We start from the raw sequence: 24,229 nt of genomic DNA, 5'->3' as shown, positions 1-24,229 counted from the left end.
GGCCAGCCATGCTTCTCAATGATTTGTTTGTGCTAGTAGGGTCACCGTACCTGATCTGAAGCCACGTCAGCATGGGGGTCGTTCCTCCTCCGAACACCCAGACAGTGAAGAACACAAGGAGCAGTGTGGTGGTGAACATCATCTGTTTGGGCTGAGATTCCGTGTTGCGGATGGCCAGGGCGAAGGCGATGGCACCTCGCAAACCTTACAGAGAAACCCAGAGGGGAAACTGAATACCAAGACTAACTCATTCTTTTGATAAATAATTTCTCTTTACAGCCCACTAACATGACTTCTTTATTAACTAAAATTCTTATTTGGAGATGATTGTAGATTCACATGGAGTTCTGACAAATAATATGCAGAAATACTTTTCCTCAGTCTCTGCCAATGATAACATCTTGCAACGAAACAGCATGACATCTTAGCCAGAATACTGATGCCTATCTGTATAGTGAAGACAGAGAACATACCCTCTGATAAACTAGGAGTCCCACTAGCTGCTCTTTTTCAGTCTCACCCAATATCTATATACACACACACACACACACACACACACACACACATACACACACACACATTCACACACACAAACATACTCACATTAAGTCATAGTCACCATAGTCTGTTCCCCATTTCCACAACTTTGCCATTTACAGTCATTTCAATGACTACATGGCATGACGTCATGGGCTGTGTGCAATCATTTGTCATTGTGTCTATCCAGCACAAATCTCCAGATATTAAGTTTGTTGATCCGTTTTTTTTTTTTTGTTGTTGTTGTTTTTTGTTTTGTTTTTGTTTTTGTTTTTTTTTGTTTCGGTTCTTGAACCTCAATCCATGGTATGGCTGTTCCATCGATTGTTTGAAGGACATCTGCAGTTTCCCAGTTACTAGACATTAAATCAAAACTAGCATATAGGCCTTTTCCTTTCTCTGAGATAATGTTTCAGAATATGACCAGAGTGGTACAGTATCTGCATGTTTCAGTTTTAAAAGACATTACCATTTTTACATTCCTACTAGCAACATAAAATCATCTAAATGTTCTGCATCCTTGACAAATTCGGTGGTGTTGCGTTTTTAGTTTAAACCATTGTGATAGGTATGGAACGGTAATTTGTTACAGTTTGGACTTTCTTTCCCTAAGGGCTAAAAGCATTGAATACTTTTAATTTGTTACTCTGTTATCTGCACACTTTGCTACATGAAATAGTTCTTGTATTTTTCTCCCACATTTTAATTACGATGTTGGAATTTCCAATTGCTGTGTGCTGAGCTCTTCAGACATGGTCCAGAGCAGGCCTTTGTCAGATGCAGTGTTTTAGAAACAGAGTAGAAATACTCTGAAGCTTCTTTTTATCATCCCTGAGGTTTCAGAGAACAATCTTTTTATGTTTGATGAAATAAAACTTATCTATTTTCAAGTGAAGTGTACTTTTAGGGTCAACTCTAAGAATTCTTTGCATAAACCTAGTTCCCAAAGATTATCGTCTGTAAGTTTTATCTTTAAGTCCACAATCATCTTGAGGCAGTTTTCCCATCAAGTGAGAGGCTCAGGTTGTGGTTATCTTTTGCATGGGAGGCATCTAATTTTCCCATCAGCTGCTTTATCATCATTATCATCATTATCATCATTATTTTGTTTCTAACCTCTGTCCAAAGTCAGCTGCCTGCATTGTGTGAGTCTGTTTCCGAGTTCTCCATTTCTTGCATTTATCTGTGTCCACGCTTATGGCCCACTGGCTTGACCACTGTAGTATACAGTGGGTCTTTATATTAGCTACAGTGATTTTTTTTCTGAACTCTTTGTTTTCAAAACCAGACCTTACTGGTTTTCTTGTTTTTCCATAGAACTTTAGATTTACATTGTATTTATCTACAAAAGAAAATCTATTTTGGAAACACTTTCTTTTCTAAATCAAATGTGTCTGAGAACAAAAGAACCCAGGACCATAGAAAATTAATAACTAATTAATTTATGCTTACAACATTCTAGGCTGCTCGCATAGTCTCATAAACCTTGTGATGAACACTAACCTATTTGAACCCACTTTCTAAAAATTGTTTTACCTTCGATTCTATGGTAAAATATGCTAAATGCCCATTGTATATTTATGAATCTGTACTAAACACAAGAGTTTTACAAAATGAAAGGCTAGAGATTCAAATAAGTTGATGATATTAATAAAAACAGAAACGCAGAGTTTGATGGGGAGGAGGAAGGAGGCTCTTAGGTGACCAGAGACTTGCTGAGCCCTGTGGTCCTTACCAGACAGTGGAGAAGGAGGAAAATAGTTTATAATGGCAGCAAGCAAAAGTCAGAGGTAGTGACTCTGCTGTTTTTATAGGAAGGTTTAGATCAGATGCATAGCAGTTCAATGGTCCAGTTTTTATATCTTCCGTTGTGCTAGGATTCTACTCTGTTATTTCACGGGGGGGGGGGGAGGGTTGTGTGGCCAAATGTCTTTTTTACCCCCAGATAGAGCATCATCAACAAACCAGAGAGATAATCCCATCAAGATCAGCTTGGTGAAGCAAGGAGTTTAACTGGAACTATATCCAGAAACATGGTTGACCCTTCAACAGCTACATTACTGAAAAGAAGGCACAGATGTGGAGTTTCCCCCTCTACCAGCCTTCTAACTCCTGCTTTCCCTAGCACATCAGAGACATTCAATTGCAGCTGCCTGTGCACAGGAGTGAATAACCAGCATCTTAGGCGAGGGGCTGGTGACTCTCCAGTCTTTTCAGTCTGTGAGGTAATGTTAATGCGCCTGGAAGTGGTCACAGGTGCTGTGATGACCAAGGCTGTGGTTGTGCCAGAGGAAAGACAGCATTTTATAACAGGTTAAGGGTTCCAAATTGTTATCATACATTTTGAATGATTTTAACAACAACAACAACAACAACAACAAAAAAACCCAGACACCAAAGAAAATGTAACACACCCTCTAAAACTGTCTGAATTTTCAAATTTCACCAGCACCGTAAGTGACTCAATCCAAATAGACAAGCACATGGTTTTGAAAAGGAAATTCAGATAGTAGGTAGGATGAAGAACATTATAGCTCTCCCACACCCCATAACTTAGATCATAACGCTTCTTTGTTCTGGCCCTGTTGAGAATGTACAAGAGACAAGTGGCGTGACAGGAGAGAGAAGATTAAGCTGGAGAGATTGAACACATTTTGCCTGAAACAAAAAAAAAAAAAAAAAAAAAAAAAGAAAGAAAAAAAGAAAAAAAGCAAGAAAGAGAGAGGAATATGTACTCTGATTATAAAATACCTCCAAGGAACAGTGTAATGGAGGAAGGAAATTATTCTAAATCTCCATGTAGACAAGGAAATGGCCTGAAGAGAAGGGAGATAACATTTGAAGTAGACATTAATAAAAATGATCCTTTACATCCGAGGTTCTGCATGCCAGCACGGCTGTGCTCAGCACTGCACCCCCACCACAGGTGTTCTTGCTCACACACTCAGCTGGGGACAAGGTGGGACAATTTGAAAAATGTTCTCTCCAGGATACACAGTGTCATTAGTGACTGGGAAGGCAAGGGAAGAGACTCCCATTATCGGAGGACAGGATTTATAGGTCAAGGTTGTTTAATGGCAGTGCAAGCCTGGAGAGGGAATGTGATCCTTCCATCCCCAGCCCCTGGATGTCAGTCAAGCAGCCCCGCCCATTATGAGGTAGATATTTGAAATGTTGAATGACAATGACTATTTGCTGTTTGCTTCTTGCTATAAATATTTGTAGTTTTTTTGTTTTTCGCTTTTGAGTTTTCATAAGAAATAGTAGAAAGTAGAATATAAATGAAAGCATTCTGTATCTGCCTTACTGCAAGGTCGCTTGTATTACATGCCAAGGGCAAAGTAGTAAAGAATCAGTAACCCTCCTAAAGATGGTTGATAATATGTGATTAGTTTGCCAAACTGGCACAGTCATGTTCTTAAGCAAAATGTAGGTAAGCAGTCCTTAATTTAAACATGTACTCAAAATAGTAGCAGGTTTGATGGTGTTCACATGTCGCCCTGGAACTACAGCAGGAGGGCATCGAATTTGCAGCCAGTATGGGTTGCCAGTAAGACCCCAACTCAAGAAACAACATAAAATGAAACAAATTTCCTCCAATACTTTCAAATATACATATATAAAAACAAATCTGGTAGTCCAACTTCATGCCAGTCTATATGAAACTTTAATATATGAAATTATATTAAAACCTATATTCACAGGCAAGGCAATGTAGAGTTTTCTTGGGGGTGGGGAACCAGGAAAGCATAGCACTGACCACACCGTAGGTTGGGAAATATCCAGTATTCCAGACTCAACACATTAGGAAAGGGTGCCTCTGAATGTATGGGCACACAGGGAGATCAGAGGTGAGGGCATTTGGAGGAGAGACTTCTACCTGGCGCTTGGCACGGGTAAGATGGTAGAGCAAGTTATTGGGAGTGCTGAACTTGCCGAGTGGACAAAAGGAAGCTGACTCAGAACCAGAAAAGATGAAGTACTGTCCTGGTCTGCTTGTCCCTCATGACTCTACAAGTTCTCCCTCACACAACCAGAGCCTGAACAAATGTCTAGTCAATGACCATTCATTTCTTTGATTAATGCGTATATATTGATTACCTCCTATATGGAGTTCTGGGCCTGCTGATTCTATCTTCTTAACACCATGGATTTATGCCATGGAGGATTTTAGAATTGAAAAAAAATAATCATTCAGGCTACTGGCGAAATACTAAGACATTAAAAAAAAAAAAAAAGATATCGATCTTTGGATTTTCATTGTAGCAAAACATTACTTCCAGAAGGTATATACAGTTTTGCTTTCCAAAAAGGAAACAGAACACATCAAAACTTGAATTTGATTTTATTTTCTGGGTATTTAGACTCCTTGGTTTACTTTTCTTCTTCTCTTTGTTTCAGTCAACTTGTCAAAGTAATGCTATACTTCTGGGAACTGGTAGACTATATAATTTTGTTTTGAAAAGATTGACTTTGTAGGGATTTTGACACACTTTCTATGCCCAACTGGAAAGTTATCATCATCTTGGGGAATAAAGGAAATACCTACAATTAAATGTGGTTTCATTTAAAATTGGCCTCTAAGGGCTTCTTATGTTAATTATATTGATGTTCTGCTCATAACAATAGAACTCTATTGAGCCAAGGAAAGATTTCCAGCAAGGACCCCTGCTGCAGAAAATGTTCAGTTTCCTGTTTATCTTTAAAGAGCAAGAGTGAAGCATTTAATCAATTACACATTTGCAAAGGTGCTACAAATGGGTACAGGTCAGATATATATATATATATAGCTACATCTAAACCACAAGGATATAAATATCCCTTTAGGCACTCTTATTTAAGGTGCAAAGCTGTAATGCAAAACTGTAAATATTTCCTGAGCATCCATCACGTGCCTAGAAGGCCCAGCCTCTCTAAAGCACTAAGTCCTACAAACATGACTGTCTTACAATGTGGAGAGGGAGGGAGGAGGGGAAATAAGAGAAAGGATGTTTGTAAAAGCCACAGAGAATTGTTGTTTTATAAGCTTACTTACACACACACACACACACACACACACACACACACACACGCTGCACACATGCACACATGCACATAAAATGGAATAAAAGACTGTAAGAGTCTACGGTCCCAGATGACTGTTGTGAAATCCTGTCTTCAGCATATGATACGCTGCTGTTCCTATGAACTCTAAGTGATAGGACTGACTACAAAGATCTCACCCAGTTATCACGCCAACAAATACATAAATTCACATATAGGGGTGTGGGCAGAGGTAGATATATATGTACATAGTTTTCAAATCAATTGTATTTATTTGTTTTTACTTTCTGTGTAGGGATATTTTGCCCACATGTATGTCTGCATTACACATGCACACCTGGCACCTGTGCAGGCCAGAAAAGGCCACCAGATATCCTGGAATTAGAGATTTACAGATGGTAATGAGCCCCCATGTGGGTGCTGGGAATTAGGAATTGAAAGTATGTCCTCTGGAAGGGCAACTTGTATTAATAGGCAGAGATATCTCTCCAGCCCCTGCATACATATGATTTCAATGAAGTTACCCTATGTGATGAGATAGTATGCCCTCAAGGAGCCATGGATTATCTAACAAAAATCTCAGTGCCAGGCAAGGAGAATTTACCTTCAAGTTGTTGTTAAAAGGGGTTCAAGAGATTCCTCCAAACAATATAGATTACCAAAATTGTATTACCTTCCAGAACATGAAGAAAATACCCAAGTGCTGGAGACACCACCAAGAGAATTAGAGGGAATTTATGTCTGATGCTGTAAACCTAGTCATGAACCTATATCATAGGCCCAAGATGAAAACCAATTACTATCAGATTACTAAAGTAATAAAGCTGTTTTCTTATATTTTTGGTTGTGAGCCTAGCCTTTAATGGCTGAGCAATCTCTCTAGTCCTACAGTTGTTTTCTAAATGCGTCTAAATACTCATCCTTATGCCCATAGATAGGTACAGCTCTTGCATCTCTTTGTGGAAGCTTCTGTTTGGACCAGACAGTGACTACTCAGAGAGCTTTGAGTCAAACTGTAGAGTGATCATGGTGTGCCCAGACCCAAGTGGTACATCAATAACTCCACCCTTACACTTAAGTCTCAGGAAACATCTCAGAGGAAGTGACAGAAAGATTGTACGAGCGATGGCCACTAGATCCTTCAACATATGATAGGTGTGCTGGTCCCAGGAACTCTCAATGAGACAACTGACTACAAATATCTCATCAAGTTCTCATACCAACCAAGATGAACACAGGAAAATTTCACAAGGCCCTATCCCTAGATGGTGAGCAATGGCTGATGAAGAACGACTCCAATCCTAAGGAGTCAGCCCTAACATATACAAACAGGACCCAGTACGGTGTGTGTGTGTGTGTGTGTGTGTGTGTGTTTGTGATTTCATGAATTCTAGAGGGGTGGTCAGAATAACATAGGTGGAAGTTGGAGGGAGAGGCGGGCAGGAATGGTGCAAGTATACATGTACTCATATATGAAATCCCCAAATAAATATTTAAAAAGGTGAACTGGGATGGTGTATATTAAGGGTGAGTTAAGCTGTGTATGAAATGGGTGCCTTGAAAGTATAGGCTGATAAGAGGAAACGATGAAGAGAAAAGACAAAGGTCAAGCTGTCTCACTTATAACCCATGCCAACCGATGTGCAGCACGTGTGGGTCTGAGTTCAATACCCCTGACTTATCTGTTTTTTATCTAAATTCTTTCTCCCATCCTCCCCCCAAACCCTTGTAAACATCACTGTGTTCTAACTATCCTTTGGACTTCAGCTAAGACAATGCTTTTTCCAGGAAGCCTCCTCTGAGGTCTGACAAGCTGCCTTATATTCCAAGCACAGCTCAGTTCCCTTCAGAGCTTCCATAGAATGCTTTATAATTGTCAGGCTCTGTTTACCAGCAACACCTAGAGCAAGACCAGGGACATAATCGATGCTCAGTGAGTATTTTATTGAGCAAATCAATGGTTGGATAAATTTCTGATCTTCCATGAGTCCGGATTTCATACAAAAAAAATAATGGTTACTTTATAGTTAGCTGAATAAATTTCTGAAAGTCCAGTGCCTACCTTTTTATTATTTAATCTCAGAAAGTCTTACTTTGAGGTTCAAGGGTTTTGGAATCTGCTCTTAGGATAGTATCTTGCTTTATCTCTTACTTCCTTTTAAAAATTATTTATTTATTTGTTTATGTGTAAGGGTACTTTGTCTGCAAGTATATCTGTGAACCACATGGTGTATGTCTGTGGTCCACATGTGTGCCTAGTGCCCTTGGAGGCCAGAGGAAGGCATTGGCTTCCCTGGACCTGGACTTGAAGACTGCTGTGAGCCACCATGTGAGTGCTGTAAGTGAGATCCAGGTCCTCTGGGAGAGCAGACAGTGCTCTTAACCATGAAGCTCTTTCTGTAGCCCCCTGTTAACTCATTTCTAAGTGTGCATTTTTAGGCTTTACTTCAACTAGAGTGCATAACAAAATCTTATGGAACTTTAAAAAGCACATACTGCCATTAGTGCTGGGAGCTTAGTAAAGATGGTTAGTTAGCAATGAATAAGGTGCTTGCTTTGGTCACTGGCTACGGTGGCCCCAGGCCATTACCTCACACCTCAACTCTATGCCAGCTGAAAGTCCACTTTGTTCCTCATGAGCCTCTGGTCTCCTCCACATCTCTGAGAGATCTCCCAACCCCAGCTTACCATGATGTTACAAGTCAGCTCAGCATGTAGCTTCCCACGGTTCATAGAAGCCTGTCAATCAAAACCCCACTCGGTCTTCCTGTGTTGCTCCCACTGAGGGAGTCCATAACCAAGAGAGCATTCATAGCTGCCTTTATGCCATGAGCCCACTCAGCTTCTTGCTTCATGTCCAGAATTCGGCATTTTATTTCTGCCTCTTCAGTGTTTGCCCTTTTCAACTGTATTTCTGCACAACCTGAACTCTCACATGTGCTTGAAATTCTCCAGTCACACTGTTCACTCTTCAAAATCCTATACAATAGACTGGTCAGACCACTTGTATAACTAAATTATAATTGGGATGAGTCAATATTTAATGTGGTGTGTTCTTTTCTCCCAAGCTCTAATCTCTCAAAAGGTTAGAATTACATCTTTTTAAAGTTGTTCTTAGATTTTCCACAATATCGTGAGTGTGGAATTCAGCAATAATCTTTTTTAAAAATTTTTATTTTTTTTATTAGATACTCTGTATTTGCATTTAAAATGTTATCCCCTTCCCCCACACTGCTCCCATTCCCACTCCCCCTCCACTTGTCTCCATGAAGGTGCACTCACTCCTAATCACTCTCTCTACCTCAGTGCCTTGGCATTCCCCTACACTGGGAAAATGCACCCTCACTGGACCAACGGCCTCTTCACACATTGATGCCAGACACTGCTTTCTTTTGCTACATATGCAACTAGAGCCATAGGTCTCTCAGTGTGTGCTCAATGGTTGGTGTTTCAGTCCATGGGAGTTGCGGAGGGTTTGGATGGTTGATAATGTTCTTCCCATGAGGTTGCAACCCTTTCAGCTCCTTCTGTCCTTTCTTTAACACCTTCATTGGGATCCCTGTGTTCAGTCTGATGGTTAGTTGCAAGCATGCTCAGCTGTATCTGTATGACTCTGTGAGAACCCCTGAGGAGACATCCTATCTAGTTCCTGCCAATAAGTACTTCTTGGCATCAGCAGTAGTGCTTGGGTTTGGTGGCTGCATATGGGGTATATCCGCAGGTGAGGCAGCCTCTAAGTGATCTTTTCTTCAAACCCATCTCCTTTATTTGACCTTGTATTACCTCTCATGAGTGTTTTGTTCTCCCTTCTAAGAAGGACTGAGGCGTCCACATTTTGGCCTTCCTTCTTTTTGATCTTCATAAGATCTATGAATTGTTTCTTGTGTAATCAGAGCTTTCTGGGGCTAGGATCTGCTTATTAGTGAGTACATACCACGTGTGTTTTTCAGCAATGCTCTTAACATGAACAATTGTGCTGACTTCAGACATTCTAGGTAGAGATGGCAATATCCACATTTGATTTACTCAGTTCCTCAATTCCTTCAGCATGCAGAGTCTGGTAGTGTGGGGCGCTGCCTGCACATTCTCCATTACAAGATGGCGCTGACATCCGGCTGGAGTTAGCAGTAAACAAGTCATGTGCGCACACGCTGGGTAACTTTCCACTCCTTGAGCTCTGCCTCTCCCGTGGCGTCATAGGGCCTGATGAGTTTCAACCAATCAGGGGGCTCCATGTCCAAAGCGAGGACTGATCCCTTTATAAGGGGATGGGCTAGATAGTTCGGGGTCTTCGTCTTCACGTGTTGCAAGCTTATGCTCTGCCTCTCGAGAGCATTAAAGCTTTACCGCAGAAGAATCCTATTTCGTGTGCCGCGTCGTTCTTGCTGGCAAGATGGTTGCACGGGACAGGGTAGCAAATGAGAAACTTTACTGCAAAGTGCATCCAGGTTGGTTATGTAAGATGCTAGAAAGAAAACCATATTGCGGGGGGGTGGGGGGAGACAGCCAGTGTGTATATGAGGGGTTCAGTGGTTAGGGTGCTTTGGTAAGTCTCTGAGGTTAGTGACATTTTGAGCAGAGAAGCCTGGCCAGCACCTGCTCACCTTCAGGAAGCTTGGGCAAAGCTCTGAGGAAGGGAGCTAGAAGGCACTGTGGTGGGAGGAAGATGAAGAGGTTAGGACTGGGGGACTGTGGAAGGAAGAGAGACAGTAGAGTCACAGAGCCAGATGGTGACAGGTTTCTGAATGGCAAGGTGATGGGGATGTTATTCTGAGATGAGAAACCTTGGGAGGGTCTTAAAGACCTAAAGAAAGTGATTGTCTCTATTCAGTGATTAAAAGAGGAACACTGGCTGCTGTGTGGAAGCCAGATTTCTAGGCTGAAAACAGGAGGCCAGTGGGCTTGATGCCTTAATCCAGAGAGCAAGTAAGCATGCTCACTGGGGTGGGACTGTGGTAGGTCCTGGCATGGTGAAACTTCAGTCTTTGTTGGTGGGTCACATGACAGCATGTGTGGAGTGTAGCCAGGAACACAGTTTCCTGAGCTCTCAGAGGGATGGGGGGGGAGGGGGAACTATATGAGAAATGTGTTTGGTAAGGGGTATGTGGGAGGGAGGGAGGTTATCAGTGACCAAGGCTTGTATTATAGCTATGTACTTGTGAGACACCAATTAGTCTCCTAAGAGGACAGGTTGAGTGGACCGATGCTTAGATGAAAAAGTCCAATCAGAATCCTCTTACTAGAGACTGGAAGGAGGAGAGTGTACAGACATAGACACCTCATTGTGATCAGGTGATCTGTCTATCTATCTGTCTGTCTGTCTATCTTTATTGTGTTTGATATCTATTTTATTTATTCATTCATTTATTTTGTTCTTTTTCGACTAGAAAGTGATTTTGGTAATAGCAGCCCTGTCCAGGATCTGTGGCATTTGCTGTGACATGTCCCTGGTACTGAAATGGTGCCACTCACAGGGTGAGCATTCCTCAAGCTCACCCAGTGATGAATGCCTTAGTGAATGAGAAAAAGGTCATTTTTGCATTTGAAAATCTTCCTGGAACCCAAAAGGAAATGAGAAGTAGACGGACTGGGGTACAGTAATGTTCCCGAGAAACTGATCTGTCCTTTAAAAGAATTGTCCTTTAAAGAAGAGCCCTTCTGCTTCCTGTCCTTCCGCTTGGAATAGAAGTCTGGCTAAGCACCCCCACCCCCTCACTTTGGCTGCTGTGAGGGGTTGATTTCAAAGATCTAACACATTCTTATTATTAGTCTGGTGAATCAAAGCCTGAGACGGGTCTACAATTGAATTATGTATAGCTATTACACTTGCTAAAGTCTTATGGCCTTGCACAGGGTAACTACTTTCAGCAAAAATGTCAGTCTGGTTTCCAAATACACTTTCCTGAATCGTGCAACCTTGCTGTCCAGTTCCATTTTCAATTCAACATCATTTTTCTACAGGGAAGGGAAGCCAGCAGATTGTTTGCAGAGGAAAAAAATCGTCTACATTCAGAAATAAATTGAGTCCTTCTACAAACCAGGCTTGCGTTAGACAAGGAGAACTTTCTTCCCTTCATCTCTCCATGAACGTGCATTTCTAAAACTCAAGGCTGCAAAGAAGGAATGTAACGTAGCTGCAATATATATATATATTTTATCTGGAATGAAGTTTTTGCTGTTGGAAGCCCTGGGCAGCAGGAAGGGTAATTGGGGATGGGATTATCTCTGCCACAGCTCTGAAGTCAGCATGCAGAGTTGCCTCTGGCTTTGGAAGTTTATTTTTATGTAGTAAAGATGGATGTGGTTGTATACCAGGGGCTGATCCTCAGTGTTAGCTAAAACTCCAGCAGAGGGTTTCCAAAGATAGTCAACATTTTGTGAGCCGTGCTCAGCTCTTGGCCAGGCTGTGCTCAAGAGGAGAACCCAAAACTTTCCATTTAGAACAGAAGCTCTCAACTGGGCAATCTGCCCCCAGTGAATATTTGACAAGGTCAGGAAACATTGATGTGTGTCCTGGGTACTGGGAAGCAGGGATGTGGGCCGAGTCTTGGGGTATGGGAGTTAGTAAGATTCTGTTGTCATCTACAGGGCAGAGGCCAGGGACGTTGCAAACATTCACAAAATACACAATAGCCACCACAATAGCTAACTGGACTTAAATGGCAAGGGTTACTAAGGTTTAGAAACTTTGTTTTCAATCTAAGGTATTTATGTTATAAACAATAGCAAGATTTCTTCTAGAAAGATAGCTGTCATCAAATCATACTTAAATATAGTCACAGATTTCTGCACCTGACTTCTCATTTATTAGGCTTGTGGTAGACTACAAAAAAATGTGCCTTATTTTTCTTTCTGAGAGAGGGTCTCACTATATGTATCCTGGCTGTCCTGGAGTTTACTATGTAGATCATGCTACCTTTGAACTCATAGAGGTCTACCTACTTCTACCTCCCAAGTGCTTTAAAGCTATACACCAGTATGTCCCACCAAAACTGTACATCTCTAAAGAGTTGCCAGGTCACGTTAATCTTGTCACCCCAAATAAAAATAATGTGGCTTGGCTCATTATTCTAGTGTGCTTTTCAGTTTCTGTGATAAAATACAGACCAAAAGCGACTGGGAGAGGAGGGGATTTCATCTTAAACTTTATAGTCTGTCACCTAGGGAGGAAGATAGGAAAAGAGCTCAGGCCAGAACCCAGAGGCAGGAACTGAAACAGAGACCACCGAAGAACACCTCCTACTGGCTTGCCACCATTCTAGTTGTTTTTCTAATCAACATACACCACCTACCAGAGGGGGGCCATGAATCAAGAAAGTGCTCCCCCTCCTGACATGCCCACAGGTCAATGTGATTCAGGTGGTTCCTCAGTTGAGCTTTCCTCTTCCCAGTGGATTCTGGTTTGTGTCAAGGTGACAAAAACTAACCAGCACACTTGGACTCTCCCATCAAAACTTTCCTTCCCTCTGGTGGCTGGAATGAGCTCTCCACCAGGAAGAAACAAATTGAAGGGCAGCACCTATCTGTCTCAGGAGGAATTAATTTTGAAGCATTCACCAGGTATAAAGGTTCAGGCATGCAATCCAGGCACTCTGGAAGCCGAGGCAGGAGGATTACTGTTAGTCTGAGGATAATTCAAGACTACAAAGGAAATTTGTAGGCCAACCTCAGCAACATACAGGATAAGACTTGAAAGAAAGGGAAAGAGAAGGAAAGGCACACAAACCAACAAACCTTAACGCATGTACTTACATATGTGCTATGGGATTGAAAATCACTTCAGTAAGGTGTAGAACATTAGTGGGTGCCTTGATGATACAAGTGACCATTTTGCAAATAGAAGCAAAGACTATATGAGTCATAGACAGATCAGCTAAGTGGGGGCCTTCCTTCCTCCATCAGGAATCTGTAATCCTCTAAAGCTCTGGGCTTTGAAATAGATTCCTGGCAGAGTCTTCTGGGACCAGGAGACAGAGCCAGAAGTCTTATCTTACTGCAGAAGTTGGTGGATGCATGAAACACTGGCTTACCAGTGTTTGAACTGTCTCAATATGTCAGAGTTGATACCACACAATTCTGAAATACTACTAAATGGCCAATGGGTGTTCAGCACAAGGCATTTGTAAACTCAACTGCTTCTTGCTCATTTGCACATATAACTTATTTGAATCCATTCTGTTCGTTTATTTTGACTTCTGTCTATAGAACCCGAGGCAGTTATTACAAGGGATTTGTGCCGGCACATAGCAACTAATTTTTGAAATTGGTTTGCTTATGTTAATAGTATTTTATGGTTTTGTCTACTCCATGTTCCAAGCCAACAGACAATTAGTAAATAAATCCAGGCAGGAAATAAGATAGAATTATGTGGTCTATTTGGTTGCCATAGTGGATAGGTACAGGTTAATTTGGTTAAAAATATCAATAAAATATTGTTTCATTGTGGACATCTTGAAAGCCCCAAGTGTACATGAAAGTTCTAGAACAGAGTGGGTAAATTGTCCATGCCCCTGTGTCCAAGACCTTATTCCTAGAACACAAGAAACAGTGACATTCTGTGTTAGAATCTTTCATTATTGAGTATGCTGGGGTCTCACATGCTTTTGCTGACTATACTATTTCAACAATAAGCAAGTTTGATCATTTCAAAACCCTGTCACTTTCTCATACTCTATAAAATGGCAAAAAGTGTCTCTGTTTCACATGGGTCAGCTTGTGGGGGAACACTAGATTTTTTTCATATACAAACTGATACTTTGAGTTTCAACATTTTGGTTGGTGTAGTGATCCAGAATTTATGCCTACAAATGCAATATCAAATTGTCATCTATGATGGTGAAGGGAAGCAGGCAAGGAAACAAACAAACAAACAAGAAAAACAAATAAGGAACCCCCCCCCGTGTGTCTCCAAGGTGTCAGTCCCTGGGCAGGAGGGTTGACATTTTATGTATCCTTAAAAAAAAAAACAAAAACCCCAAAACAAAACAAAATAAAAAACTCAAGTCTAAGTGGATCAATAACCTCAACATGAAACCTGATATGCTAAATCTCATGGAAGAGAAAGTGGGAAATCTCTTTAAATGCATTGGTATAGGAGACAATTTCCTGAACAGAACACCAATGGCTCGCTCAGGCTCTAAGACCAACAATTGATAAATGGGACCTCATGAAACTGCAAAGCTTCTGTAAGGCACAGGACACTGTCAATAGGACAAAAATGGCAGCCTACAGATTGGAAAAGGATCTTCACCAACCATACATCTGACAGAGGGATAATATCCAAAATTTACAAATAATTCAAGAAGTTAGACACCAACAACCTACATTTAAAAATGGGACGCAAAACTAAACAGAGAATTCTCAACAGAGGAATCTGAATGGCTATGAAGTGTTTAATGGAATGTTCAAAGTGCTTAGTCACCAGGTAAACACAAATCAAAACATCTCTGAGGTTTTATATTACATCCATCAGAATGGCTAAAATAAAAAACTCAAGCAGTAGTACATGCTGGGGAGGATGTGGAGCAAGAGGAACACTTCTTCATTGCTGGTAGTAGTGCACACTTCAACAACTTTGGAAATTAATTTGGTGATTTCTCAGAAAAAAAATGGGAATAGTGCTGTCTCAGAATCCAGCTATACCACTTCTGAGCATAATTCCAAAAGATACTCCAACATCCTACAAAGACACTTGCTTAACTATGTTCATAGCAGCTTTATTCATAATAGCCAGAAACTGGAAACATCTAGGTGTCCCTAGCTGAAGAATGGATAAAGAAAATGTGGTACATCTACAGAAAGAAATACTATGGAGCTGTTAAAAACAAAGACATTATGAATTTTGCAGGCAAATTGGTGGAACTTGAAAATATCATCCTGAGTGAGGTAACCCAGTCCCCAAAGGAAATACATCATATATACTCACTTATAAGTGGATATTAGCAATGAAATGTAGGTACCATGATACATTCCACAGACAGAAATAAGATAAACCATAAGGAAGGCCCAATTGAGGAAGCTTAGAAGGGGGGGATAAAGTAGCTGTAAGAGGCAGATGGAGGGAGGAAACTGGAAGGGAAAGGAGATGGGGAGAAAATGGGGCGTTGAGGATCAGGTGTTGAGAACAGGAGAGATGGCCAGATGGCCATGTAAATGAAAGGAAATCTGCAACTGACAGTGGTGAGGAGGTGGGGGCATCAGCAGGATGAGACAGAGACTTGGGATAAGGGAGGCACAAGAATCAATGGAGGTGACCTCAGATGTGACAGTGCACGGGGGATATGGAACCTGAAGAGGCCTCCTGTAGCCAGACAGCAGGAACCCCAGAGGATTGACAGAGACACTAACCCACCCACAAAACTGTCAACCACAAATTTATCCTGTCTACAAGAAATGCAGGCACTGGGAATAGAGCAGAAATGGATGGAATGGCCAAGCAATAACTGGCCTAATGTGAGACCCATCCTATGGGAAAACACCAATCCCCAAAACTATTAATGATACTCAGTTATGCTAACACACAGGAGCAAGTTGTCCTCTGAGAGGCTCTGCCCAGCAGCTGACTCAGACAGATGCAGATAACCATAGCCAAACAGTGGATGGACTTGGGGACTCCTACAGAGGAGTAGGAGGAAAGAATACAATGAAAATCAAAACAACCCTGAGATTCCACCTCACACCGACCAGAATGGCTAAGATCAAAAACTCAGATGACAGCAGATGCTGGCGAGGATGCAGAGAAAGAGGAACACTCCTCCACTGTTGGTGGGGTTGTAAACTGATACAACCACTCTGGAAATCAGTCTGGTGGTTCCTCAGAAAATTGGACATAGTCCTACCTGAAGACGCAGTTATTCCACTTCTGGGCATATACCACAGACAAACTCCAACATACAACAAAGATAGATGCACCACAATGTTCATTGCATCCCTATTTATAATAGCCAGAAGCTGGAAAGAACCCAGATGTCCTTCAGTAGATGAATTGATACAAAAATTGTGGTATATTTACACAATGGACTACTACTCAGCTATCAGAAACAATGACTTTATGAAATTTCTAAGAAAATGGATGCATCTAGAGAATATCATCCTGAATGAGGTAACCCAGTCACAAAAGAACAGACATAATATGCAGTTACTGATAATTGGATACTAACCCCAGAAAGCTCTGAACACCCCAGAAACAACTCACATACTATATGAAGTTCAAGAAAAAACAAAGGCCAAAAAAAAAAAAAAAAAAAAAAAAAAAAAAAAAAAAGAAAAGAAAAAGAAAAGAAAATGAAAAACCATTATGCTTATTCTTTACACACCAAGAAAACTTTGACTATTTCCAGGTTACATCTTGTTTTACATGTACTTTATGCTCATTGTAACTAGTAAGATTTTAATGCATACTATCAAACCTTTAAAAAATACTGACAAAATGTATTTGCATACTTTTATGCATAAATGCTTAAAATCTGTACATTTATCTTTTTTAAAATAAAGTTGTTCAATTTTAATAAAAGGAAAGGAAAAATACAATAAATCAACCCACAGATTACATATGAAAAAAAAAAAAAGATTACAGGGCTGCAAAGGGGATAGAAACTCTACAGGAAGACCAACAGAATCAACTAACCTGGACCCTTGGGGCTCTCAGAATCTGAACCACTGATCAATGAACACACATGTGCTTGACCTAGGCCTCCCCACACAGATGTGCAGTTTGGTATTAACGTGGGTCCTGAACAACTGGAATGGGGGCTATCCCAGAAGCTGTTGCCTGTACATGGGACATGTTCTAGTAGCTGGGCTGCCTTGTCTGGCATCAGTAGGAAAGGAAGCACCTAGTCTCAAAGATGTTTGAAGTACCAGGGATGGGGGACACCTAGCAGATCCCCACCCACTCAGAGGAGAAGGGGGGGAGATGAGGAGAAAGACTGTGGGTAGTGTGTGACCTGGAGGGGGTAGTGAGCAGAATGTAAGGTGAATGAGGGAATTAAATTAAATTAAATCTAATAACAACATCAATGCCAACAACAACAACAAATCCTTTATGTGTGTGTGTGTGTGTGTATGTGTGTGTACCTGATCATTTGTATGCACACTGCATGTGTGCAGTGCCTACAGAGGCCAGAAGAGGGCACCAGACCCTCTGGAACTGGAGTTACAGTCAGATGTGAGCTGCCCAATCCAGGTTCTGGGAACACTTCCTCTGTAGTGCCTTTCACAAGCGGAGTGCTTTTAACAGCCGAGCCATCTCTCCAGCCTAAAGGAAGCAGTATGGTTTGGTTTTCAACACTAACTACCTATGCTAGGGACATTTGTTTTTTCTCTCTGGCAATCTAGGAAGCTGTGGGTTAGAACACAAAAGGCAGAGTGTACTTTAAAGCCTGAATTCCTTGTACTTAGACAAAATGGTAGTTGCTCTTTATGAAATACTGTGGTGTGCCAAGTATCAAAATCTAATTTGCTGCTTAAAAATGCAAGAGAAAGTAATTCTTGCTATACATGTATCTTGGAGCTAAGTGAAGAATGATAATATTTGACTTCCTAATAAAAGAAACAAATGCATGGGGCTGGTCACCATCCTCTGCTGGTTCAGCTGTTGTGTATTCACCACAACCATACTACCCTTTCCCAGGGGGTGAAAGCTCGAGGAGCTAATGGGATCTGTGATCCATGTGGGTCTGTGACGCTTGTCTGCTCTGCCACAACAGTGCTATGGGTACTCATCCATTATCAAGATGACTTTCCCCGTGATTGCTCGACACAGTGGTTAAAACGTTTTTGTGGTTCGTTCCCTGCATAAGCTGATTAACCCTGTCCCACTTAAAGACCTCAGAAGACCTATAGCAGTCGCTACTCACTAATGCCTGCCCCAGGCCACAGTGCTTACCTTAAACCTGAGAGAGATAGGGCTTCGACATCCGTATCCTCTAATGGAGAAAGAGTTCTACCTGTGTGCCCCATTAGCTGGTTAGTGGCCTACTGCTGAACTAATTAATTGCACAAGGCCCAGGGCAGGGAGGAAAGGGGCAAGCCCTGGATTTTAGGCAAGAAGGCTGTAAAGTAGTAGATGGGTCAGGGATACCCAGAAGGTGATGCTGTCAGGCTGACTTTCTTCTCTGGGAGTGTGAGGAAGAGAAAGGAAGGGCAAACCTCTGTCACAGGTCCTCACACTTCAGAGTTTTAGATAAGCCTGAACACACAGTTAAAGAAATTATCTTCCTAAGTATAAGGAGTTTAGCTTTATTTTTTGATTCAAATAACCCTAGGGTATTTTTTTTTAATAAGAACGCAAACCCATTTCCCCAGCATAGAGTAAACAAAGATTTGAAAAATATTTTTAAATCCACACATTATTTTCGAGGGCTTGTTACCAATATTACTGTTACCTAGTGTTCAGGCTAGATAATAGTAGGTTTTATTTGTTAATCTCTTGCTTTGAAATTATTGCTGCTTCTCTCCCACCTGTGGAAATGGGAGAGGGCTGGTAGGAGAGGGCTGGGTAATTCTGTGATAGAACGTCTCTATAAATAAAACAAGATAGGATGGGAAATCCTTAAATGACAATATACATTAAACATGCCATGTAAGTTGGGTGGGCAGTGTTATACAATAATTATTTATTTTACTATTATCTACCAAGTATATGTAGAAGGCTACTCGGTCTCTTCAAGCAATGCTCTGGGGCCAAGTTATAAAGTTAAGCATTATGTCGTTTCAAAACTCCAGACATAGAGGAGATACAGACAGACCTACATCCATGGTATATAATGAATATAATGGCTTCTAGGGAGGAATTGTACTGGGGCTCACAGAAAGAGGTAAAAGGATATCAGCTCAGACAAAGCCTTCTAACAAGAAAAGTCCAAGTTCAGGTCTGAAGAATCAATAGAATTACTAAGAAGTAAGAGTGGCTTAGAAGAAAGATATTAGCATGAATAAACTGGAGGACATTCAGTAACTAAATATACAATGCTGTGCTGATCAGATGATAAATGGAAGTACCTATGATGAGCTATCAGAAATGTCCAATCTATGGACATGACATTATCACCTAAAAATGTGTTGTGATGCATTCACAGCTATCCTGGAATGCATGTGGTCCAGGATCACACTCATTAGACAGCCCTGCAAATATAACACAGTGACATGGGAGGAATGAAGTGAGGAGTTAGTCTCAGAAAAGAAGCCATTAATTGTAATGATCTTGAGAACATTCTTCTCAAATCTAAACATACACTTGAACTACCTGGAGACTCTGTCAGAATGTAGATTAAGCTCAGCATCATAACGAACTCTCAGGGAATGCTGAGTTTCTCTGTTGACAAAGTTTAATACTTTGGTTATTGGTGTGGTTTAGATATGACATGGTCCCTAGAAGGTTCATCCATTGGAGGCTGGTTTTTAGCTGGTAGACCCAGTCATTGAATAATGGCGGAGTCAAAGGGCTCCAACTATAGATGGATGGATTTATCATTTGATGGTATTATTGGAGGTGGTGAGAGCTAAGGTCCAGTTGGAAGGAATATGGCTTTGAGGATGTTTTGTATTTGCCATTTTCCATCTCATTTGTGTCTTCTATCTAACATGAGATAAGAAGGTCCATTTTATGTTCCCACCACAATGTTTTGCTTTACCATAGAGTAGATGCCACACTGGAAAATGACCATTGACAGAAACCCTGAAAACTGTGAGAAAGTTCTTGTTTTCCATTCTAACTTCAATTCTCTTGCTGTGGAAAGACAAAAAAAAAAAAAAAAAAAAAAAAAAAAACTTTATGGGAAAAGGAGTTTATTTTAACTCACAATCCCATGTTAGAGTCTGCAGGGAAGTCCCAGCCTCAGGAGACTGAGATAGCTGATCACATTATATGCATAGTCAAAAGTAGAAAGAAACAAAGACATACATGCTGGCTCGCTTGCTTCCCTGTGATCATTCCAATTCCTCCACTCTTAATATAGTTCAGGATCAAGGATGGTGATTCCTCCAGAAGTTTTTATTTTATTTTATTGTTGAGAATGGTTTTTGCTATCCTGTTTTTTTTTAATTATACCAAGCGAATTTGCAAATTGCTCTTTTTAACTCTATGAAGAATTGAGTTGGAATTTTGATGGGGATTGCACTGAATCTGTAGATTGCCTTAGGCAAGATGGCCATTTTTACTATGTTGATCCTTCCAATCCATGAGCATGGGAGATTGTTCTATCTTCTAAGGCCTTCTTCAGTTTCCTTAATCAGAGACTTGAAGTTCTGTCATACAGATCCTTTAATTGATTGCTTAGGTTTACACCAAGGTATTTTATATTCTTTGTGACTATTGTGAAGGGTGTCAATTCTCTAATTTCTTTCTCAGCCTGTTCATCCATCAAGTAGAGGAAAGCTACTGATTTGTTTGATTTAATTTTATATCCAGCCACTTTGCTAAAGTTGTTTATCAGCTGTAAATGTTCTCTGGTAGAATTTTTGGGGTCACTTAAGTATACAAACATATCATCTGCAAATATTGATATTTTGACTTCTTTCTTTTCAATTTGTACCCCTTTGACCTATTTTTGTTATCTGATTGCTCTGGCTAGTACTTATAGTACTATATTAAATAGGTAAGAAAAGATTGTGTAGCCTTGTCTAGTCCCTGATTTTAGTGAGATTGCTTCAAGTTTCTCACCATTTAGTTTGATATTGGTTACTGGTTTGCTGTATATTGCTTTTGCTAAGTATAAGCCTTGAATTTCTGACCTTTTCAAGACTTTTAACATGAAGGGGTGTTGAATCATGTCAAATGCTTTCTCAGCATCTCCCTGACCTCAAGCTGTATTACAGATCAATTGTGATAAAAACTGCATGGTATTGGTACAGAGACAGGCAAGTAGATCAATGACATAGAATCGAAGACCCAGAAATGAACCCTCACACCTATGGTCATTTGATCTTTGACAAAGGAGCTAAAAACATTCAATGGAAAAAGCAAAACCTCTTCAACAAATGGTGTTGGTTCAACTGGCACTCAGCATGCAGAAGAATGCAAATCGATCCTTTTCTATCTCCTTGTACAAAGCTCAAGTTCAAGTGGATCAAAGACCTCCACATAAAACCAGGTATACTAAAACTAATAGAACAAAAAGTGGGGAAGAACTTAGAACACATAGGCACAGGTTAAATTTTCCTGAACAGAACACCAATGGCTTGTGCTCTAGGATCAAGAATCAACAAATAAAACCTTATGAAATTGCAAAGCTTTTGTAAGGCCAAGGACACAGTCAAAAGGACAAAATGGCAACCAACAGATTGGGAAAAGCTCTTTACCAATCCTACATCTGATAGAGGGCTACTATCCAATATATACCAAGGACTCAAGAAATTAGACTATAGAGAATCAAATAATCCTATTATAATTAGGGTACAGAGCACCTAAGGAAATGCTCAACATCCCTAGTCATCAGGGAAATGAAAATCAAAACAACCCTGAGATTCTACCTCACACCAGTCAGAATGGCTAAGATAAAAAACTCAGGTGACAGCAGATGCTGGTGAGGATGTGGAGAAAGAGGAACACTCCTCCACTGTTGGTGGCACTGTAAATTGGAACAACCACTTTGGAGATCAGTCTGGCAGATCCTCAGAAAATTGAACATAGTACTACCTGAGGACCCAGCTATACCACTCCTGGGCATATAGAAGCTCCAACATCTAACAAGGACACATGCACAACCATGTTCATAACAACTTTATTTAAAATAGCCAGAAGCTAAAAAAAAATCCAGATATCCTTCAACAGAGGAATGGATTCAGAAATTATGGTACATATACACAATGGAGTACTACACAGCTGTCAAAAACAATGACTTCATGAAATTCCTAGGCAAATGGATAGATCTTAAAGTTATTATGATGAGTGAGGTAATCCAGTCACAAAAGAACACTCACGGTATGTACTCACTTAAAAGTGGATACTAGCCCCAAAAGCTCAGAATAACCAAGAAACCAAGAAGGCCAGAAAGCAGATGCCTCAGTCTTTACTAGAAGGAAGAATAAAACACTCATGGGAAGAAATAAAGGGACAAATAGAGGAGCAGGGATTGGAGAAAAGTTCATCCAAAGACTGCCTCACCTGGGGATCCACCCCATATGTGCCCACTAAACCCAAGCACTATTGCTGATTCTAAGTAGTATTTAATGGCAAGAACCTGATATGGATGCCTTCTCAGAGGCTCTGTCAGATCCACACTGATACAGAGGAGGATGCTTGCAGCTAACCCTCAGACTGAACATGAGGACCCCAATGAAGGAGCTAGAGAAAGGACTGAAGGAGCTGAAAGGGTCTGCAACCCCATGGAAAGAACAAAATTATCAATTAACCAAACTTACCACAGCTCTCATAGACTAAAACACCAACCAACAAGTTCAGATGGAAAGACGCATGTCCTGAGGTACATATGCAGCAGAGGATAGCATTTTTTGACATCAATGAAAGGAGAGGTCTTTGGTCCAGTGAAGGCTTGTTTTCCCAGTGTAGGGGAATGCTAAGGTGCTGAGGTGGGAGAGGGTGGTTGGGAGAAAGAGCACCTTCATGGAGGCAATGGGAGGGGGAGAGGAAATGAGATTGTGGGAAAGGGATAACATCTGCAATGCAAATTCAGAGAATTTCTAATAAAAATTTTGGGGAAAAATATAGTTCAGGATCCCCAACCTAGGGGATGGTGCTACCCACAGTGGGCTAGGTATTTACACATAAATTAAAGATAACTGCCCAGAGTCAAGCCCACAGACTTACCCCAAGTAAATTTTACCTCACTGAGTTCCTTCTTCCCACGTGACGCTAGGTTATGTCAAAGTGGGAATTAATACTAACCATCAAACTCTCTTATTTTTCAGGGTTACTTATTTATTTATTTATGTCACAGAGATAGAATACTAGCACAGGTATTCAGGATTAGGAAAGCATAAAAGTGTCCCTTTTAGAGAGTGACAGATGACTGGGATGTATTAAGTCGTCTGAACAGAGTTTCATTAGTCCATGGAAGATTGCAGAGACTTTTGTTTCTGTTTCTTGACACTGCTGATCTCGTAACCTTCTTAACGCTTCCCATTTAGTTTCATTCTTTCTGCTATGTTTTAAATAGGAAATGTTTCCTCCAGGTAGGACTTTGTTTGAACACTTTGTCCTCGGCCGCTCATTCTACTTTTAGAGGTTGTGAATGTTTTAGGAGCTGAGAACTAGCTTTAAAAGGGAGGTCTCTGAAGGAAAGTCCATACGGACAAGTCTTTGGTTCCTCTTGTGAGTACCATTAGTTGATTCCGTAAGGTATTGTGGCATCTGCTTAGCTGGTTTCGTCTAGATATAGATACTTCTGTGCTAGAGTCTTAAATGTTCAAATAACAGATAACAGGCAATTTTCACAAAATGACACAGGGAAAGATGGCCTCCAGCTCTGCATTGGTACTTCCATTGACCCTAAGTTGAAGAACACAGCGCTCCACTGGATATTAGCAGGGGTGCTGACTACTATACAACTGAGGGGGAAGTAATAAATGTTGATGATGAGCTCAGGGATGAATTTTCATGTAAATGTGTAATGGGGTCACATTCCCCTGATTAAAACTCATCTTGGTTTTTGTGAGAGGCTACATTGTGCATAACCACACTCCCTTAGCC

At 40.8% G+C, this 24,229-nt stretch overlaps 1 protein-coding gene across 1 annotated transcript in view; it reads right to left on the bottom strand.

Moving 5' to 3' along the window:
• The window catches only part of SLC9A9 (solute carrier family 9 member A9), a gene marked incomplete at its 5' end in the record, with an annotated part of 529,192 nt that overhangs the window by 168,749 nt on the left and 336,214 nt on the right, over positions 1 to 24,229 (bottom strand). The window contains one exon of the mRNA XM_080934770.1: positions 51 to 204. Coding sequence (XP_080790896.1) covers positions 51 to 204 — 154 coding nt within the window. The remainder of the gene's footprint in view (positions 1 to 50; positions 205 to 24,229) is intronic.

Source organism: Micromys minutus, assembly GCF_963924665.1.
Source record: "Micromys minutus genome assembly, chromosome: 21".
NCBI lineage: Eukaryota > Metazoa > Chordata > Mammalia > Rodentia > Muridae > Micromys > Micromys minutus.
The sequence above is the reverse complement of the archived record's forward strand: the minus strand, read 5'-3'. Positions and strand labels throughout refer to the sequence as shown.